The 5,858-nt window shown below is 43.2% G+C and overlaps 1 protein-coding gene across 1 annotated transcript in view; it reads right to left on the bottom strand.

Moving 5' to 3' along the window:
* Window positions 1–2,405: 2,405 nt before the first annotated feature.
* Window positions 2,406–5,858, bottom strand: part of smad2 (SMAD family member 2) — a 17,979-nt gene continuing 14,526 nt past the window's right edge. The window contains exon 13 of the mRNA XM_027031126.2: window positions 2,406–4,588. Coding sequence (XP_026886927.1) covers window positions 4,581–4,588 — 8 coding nt within the window. The 3' untranslated portion in view covers window positions 2,406–4,580. The remainder of the gene's footprint in view (window positions 4,589–5,858) is intronic.

Genomic DNA, 5,858 nt, shown 5'->3' with positions numbered 1-5,858 from the left:
TCTGTGTTATGATGCAGTTTTTCACTGTAGAAGAGGAGGGGAACACTTTGTACTGGGACACTCAAGTCAATGTCTATTAGGCTCTGCCCTAAAAGCACCGCATCACTAATTGAATGACCTGTGGCTGTGGTCCTGGCACCTTTTGGAGCAAGAGCAGGTTCTCTGCTCCTGTGAGCTGGACCTCATGGCTCCCTGGACCTGCTTGGCTAAAAACAAGTGACCAAGCAAACATGTGATCACAGCCAGGTCACACCACATGGTGGTGCTGGGCCCTAGGCACTGGTTCTCTGCAGACACACTTAGACACGGTTATCCACATGCCCTCTCTGAGAAGACAGCGATAGATTTAATTTCTCTCTGCAGCAGAGAGGAGGAATATGTGAACAATGTTAAACACTGTGCTTAGCTAGGAATTTTGGACTTGAAGAATCTAGAATTTAGTCTAAATTAATTCCCAAGGAGGATACAAAACATGCATCTATTTAACGTCATGTTCAACTGATATTAGCCTAATCAAACTTGACCTTCAACAGGTAATAAATTGCTTTGTTTGTACCAATACAATAACCTTGATTTGTCAATTTTAGATAATATTGTGTGCCCTGCATACTTGAAGTTTAGAATGAATGCTCAAATCCTCACTGCTAAATTGTTGCTTTGATGTGTGATGAATGCGTCACCTTCTATAGACAGGTTATTGCTATTAGGATTCTTCCTGAATGAGTGTGTAACCACTGCCAACACCTAAACAGCCAATTAAGGTCTTCATCATTTTATAAAAAATAAACAATAAAAAAAAGATTTTAAAAAGATGAAGGAGATTAATTAGGAAAACATGAGCTGAAGTGCATCCAACACGCAAGTGGCTACAAGGTCAGGCAAAGGGCTTAGTAAGATGCCCTCATAAAAGTGCCATTCTTGCAACGGGTGCGAGGGGGCAGGGTGAAAGCCGCACTGCAGCCAACGGGAGTCCTCTCTTGAAGTGCTCGCTGAGTAACAGGCGGGAGCTCCTTCAACACCTGCGGCCTGAACACTTTTCCTCAGGCCAGCAGCTCAGGCAGCCGCCTCCTTCTCTCGCGATCTCTCTGTTCCTCTCTCTCCTCCCACCAGCCTGCCTTTCATCTCCTCTCCACTTCTCCCTCTGCTCAAGCCTACGCGGCTGAGGACGGAGGATTAACGAACCGAGCCTCCTGAAGCAACACTCCATAAGTGGTACACATCTCGCCCTTTTCATCTTCTCAACAGCAAGCCACGTGCAGGAGGAAGACACCACTCCAGCCTCCCATCTCTTCTCCCTCCTTTGTTCTTGTTCTCTCTCTGTGGAGTAGTAGCACCAGGCCCTGCTTCAGATAGAGGTTCTCGCCCTTCCTCTGACTCCTTTTCAGCAGCATCAGCCACTGCTGTATGTCTGATTGCCTGGGTTTGGCACCAAGGTTTACAGTGAAATGAACACATGACATCTTATCCTACTGTGCACTGACCACATTCTAAATGAACAAGCTGCTTCTGCCGTTTGCAAGGTCATTATCTCGGACAGTTCCAACAGCAGGGAGACGCTTACAGGGAGGGGAAACGACTCACAAACCCAAAAACTGAAATCGACCCATTGTTGCATGGGATGCATCATCTGTACCATTGTGTCTACCCTGGGCAGTACATCTGTCATTCTCCTCACCACTGCAAACCCGTGTCATGGACCTACCACACTGAGACTTATTTCCACAAGCATGCACATGCCAACACGTTTGCTACTATGGCCTAGAAGTGAAGGTATCAACAGAAAATCAATCAGAAATCAACACCACAGTGAGCGCCCACCCCTCGGCGCCTCCAACTCGCGTGTGGATTTTGGAGGGAGGCGGTACATCTGTATATTTAAGGATCAGGCAACTCCCCCTTCCCTTAATTGAGCGCCTCAGTTATTAATTTTACTGTTAAATACTCAAAGAAAATGCTTCCAAGCTGCTCTCATTAATAAGCTGCTCTCCTCCAAGTAGCCTGACTAGGTGAGAACCATCGGCATAGCCAATTATTACCTTCGTATGCAAGCGCCGTTAGTCATGCTTAAAGTGTACTTTTTCTTATTTAATTAATTAAAACAATCATCTATGAACTTTAAATTAGTCTGGTGTAAAATAATCTCTTTTTTGTCATTTAATAATTAGCAGCCAGTAAAGCGGCTGTATTAATTGCATTTAGGCTGCCGCCCCGGGAGACAGAAAGGGAGGACAGGTCATCTCTACTTCCTGAAATAGCAAATTCCCATGAATTGAAGGGAGGGAGGGAGGGAGGGAGACAGCGTAAAGAACCAACTCTTTTCTGCGTGCCGTCTTTAAATTACCCCAGGGAATCAGAGTCAACCCTTAATTAGCCCAGCGCCGTGGTAAAATTGATTGAAATGCAGCACATCAATTATTAAGCGAAACATTTTTTTTTAACTCCCCCACCCAACCCTGTCATTTTTTAGGTGGGAGTGAGGTGTGGCGAATAATAGCGAATAATAGCGAGGGCCTGCAAGCAGCCTGCAAACATTTCTGCAAGTGAGGAGAGGTTTGGCCCTCTACATTCCAACTCTCATCTCTGTCAGGCCCTAAAGCTGTCTCTACTCACACCAACCCAAGTACAGAGATCTTCAATAAGTTTAAGTTTGCATGAAAGGCTGAGTCTCCTTCTGTTCAGCTTTTTGGACTGGGAACTAGGCCACAATTGTGTAATAGTATAAAGAACATTGAAAAAGAGTCTCTCTGAATTCTTATCTTTATTTATAAAGCAAGTTCACTGATGCATGAGGCATTTAGAACTCTGGACAGTTTCTTCCATAGTGCACCAAATGCGTGTGTGGAGTCACATTAAGCATGCCTATATCATGCCAATAGTCACATTCATATCTCATTCAGTGCTCTTAATTGTGACACACTGGAGGCATTGTAAACATAATAAAAACTGGGGGGAAAAAAAATGAACATTAAAAATATATAACATGAAACATCTTCAAAATCTTAAATATGTAACCTTATCCCTCCAATCTTTGGGACCGCTGGTGATATCACTTCCGGTCCTAAAAACCCTGAGTTTCACTGTCCCACAACCTCCACCTGACCCCCGGGGTCAAACCAACACTAGCACTTAAATAACCACATACCTTTTTGGAGTGTCGTCATGTCCAGGTCAACATGAGGTCAGAGCAACCACAAACCCTTCCCATCACACACTGCCCTGACGTTAAGGTGACTTTCCCCTCCCCTCCAAAACAACACCCCACTGTCCAACAACCTAGCAAACCAAACTGCCATGAGCATACAACCAATGCCTGAGTACATCAAATGCACAAGCAGATGAATCTGCCTCTAGGCCACATGAAAATACACTCAAAATGGTGTCACTACAGTATTCTGCAGCAAAAACCAAAACCTGAATGGCACAAAAAAAAAAAGCATTCATTACAAAACAGTAATAATCGGTTTAACAGCTTTAATTACCATGACGATAAAGAGCATTGCAGAATCACAGCTCACCATTCCAACTGTTGCCCCCAATGGCCTATATTGCCTCATGTGCTGCCAGCTAGTGGTCATTACAAATAACATAGTTGGGCCATTTTTTACTTGCTACATCCCCCATCTCTGATCTAGCAAGTGATAAGTGAAAAATATTAGTTTTTTCCTCAAAGGTTACAAAGATTTTTGTAGTCTTTGAAGGTGCTTATTTAAATGTCAAGGGCTAACAGCTAATGCTTAATTTCTTAGCAACTTACAATTATGGCACTTAGTAGATGCCCTAAACCACACAAGCCCTTTAGTTGTCTATTAAAAGTATCCTTAGCGCAAACGGTTTAAAGTACAAAAATACCCTTAACCAAGATGTTGCCAGAACCAAGTGTCAGTACTGAAACCTAGAATGAGAGATATGATGCTATACTACAGAATACAAAACAATTTCAGTGCAATTACTAAACAAGACAGGTAAAGTGCAAATATAAAATGTTATAAGTGTCCGTTTAGGTTTAATCAAAGTGCTTATCAAAGAGATGAGCCTTCAGTTTGCTTTTGAGGACAGCGACAGTCCAAAAACCTCTGCTGTTTAGACAGCCAGTGGAAGTTCACCTGTGTGCTAGGATGGAGAAGTGTCTTGATTGTCTTTCATGAATCCTGAAGGATGGTGAAGCCAGGCTATAGTCGAAGCAAGAGGGAGTAGGTCCATTTCTTGCCTTGTAGGTAAGTATGAATGTTAGAAATCTGACACATGCCGCTACAAGGCGCCAGTGGATTGAACATATTAGTGGAGTAATGTGAAAATTTATTTGTATTGAAGTCATGCTGCAGCATTCTGGCTCAGTTGCAAAGCCTGACTGCACACATAGGAAGAGCCACCAGAAGTAAGACAAGAGAGATCAAGCACCTGGGTGGATTATTTTACTATTGAAGAGGAGAAGTCTGCATAATTGAGTCAAGTTTGTTACAATCTGAGAAAGTCGATCATCCACAATGAAGCCAATCATTCTCAGATGGAGTGATCAGTGAGTTCCCAAGAGATGGCAAGATCTGCTCTGGTGATGTAGCAGGCATCCATGATGAGACTGGCTATAAACCTGTGTGGAAGAAGATGTAAAGGACAGGATCTGTAGGGTAGAACCAAATCAACATTACATAAAAAAGGTACTTACTTGCTTGAGAATAACATACATAAAAACTTACCTTCAGAAGTAAGCCCAGCCCTGTTTAAAATGTGGTGTTTCACAAGCAGGTCAAGGCTTGGGCAACGACCCTCTGATGTCCTGTCATTGTCAGTGCTTACAGTGGGTGGAAAACTCATTTGGGCCTAATTAATTTTTTGCAGGGCCTTGGGACTCCAGTTACTGCTCCAGACCTATGCCAAAGGCCTCGCAAAAAGCTTCCATAAGACATCCAACACTTCACACTGGACAAGTCAGAGGGCATCACACAAAGGAATCTGGGGAAGCCATTGTGGAACACGTGGGGTCAAGTATAGGTTAGGACAATGTTTTAATTAGAGGCTATAACTTATACATGATCGCTCTTCCTTATGGCCAAAAACTGACAATAGGTTTCTCTTGAGCGGCTGAGTTAAGACAACAGCCATTGTCAAAACTCAAGAGGGGTAAAAGGTAAAGAAATCTTCCAGCTACTTTAGCTTCACTGGGTTGGCGGGGGGGGGGGGGGGGAATGGCGGGGTAGCATAGATGGCAATATCATATTTAGGCCTACTTCATCAGAGCACACCCCTGCGTACACAGTACAAATAAGGTGGCGAATTACGGCAATTCCCTCCACTTTGGATGTAGACCTACCGCAAAAAGCTACTCTATAAAGCGCTGTTATGTAACGTGGCTTTTCTCGCCTGTAACGATATCAGTTCCCACACAATCTATCCAACCTTTTCACAAATACTACAGGAAAGATCACGATTTGTTTACATTTCCCGTAAGCACATAAGGTACAGTAAATATTTGTTTTGGAAATGTTTTCGGGTCTTTTGTAAACGGCCATTCGGGAATAATGTGAACGCTGCCAAACGTAAAGATGAATGCCACATAAATTATGTAGGCTTACTTGCATGTAATGCTATATTACGGAGAAACCACCCGAGTACCAGTCTGACCTCAGAAAATGTTTTTAATGTTCGAAATATTTAACGACTCGGCGGTCAGTGAGCTTTTAGCAGAACAGCTAGCCCACCTCCTAATGGGCTGTAACAAGAAATTTTAATGCACTACACAGGACATGATTAAATGGTGTAAAACTAGTGCCGCGTAGTAGTAATGAGCACAAACGCCTTGTAAAACCTTTTGACTGTGAATAACAATGTATAATGCATGAATTTCCACGCCTTACCTGCAG

The sequence above is a fragment of the Electrophorus electricus genome, chromosome 17 (assembly GCF_013358815.1).
Source record: "Electrophorus electricus isolate fEleEle1 chromosome 17, fEleEle1.pri, whole genome shotgun sequence".
NCBI classification, from domain to species: Eukaryota; Metazoa; Chordata; class Actinopteri; order Gymnotiformes; family Gymnotidae; genus Electrophorus; species Electrophorus electricus.
This window is presented reverse-complemented; position numbering and strand designations above follow the sequence as displayed.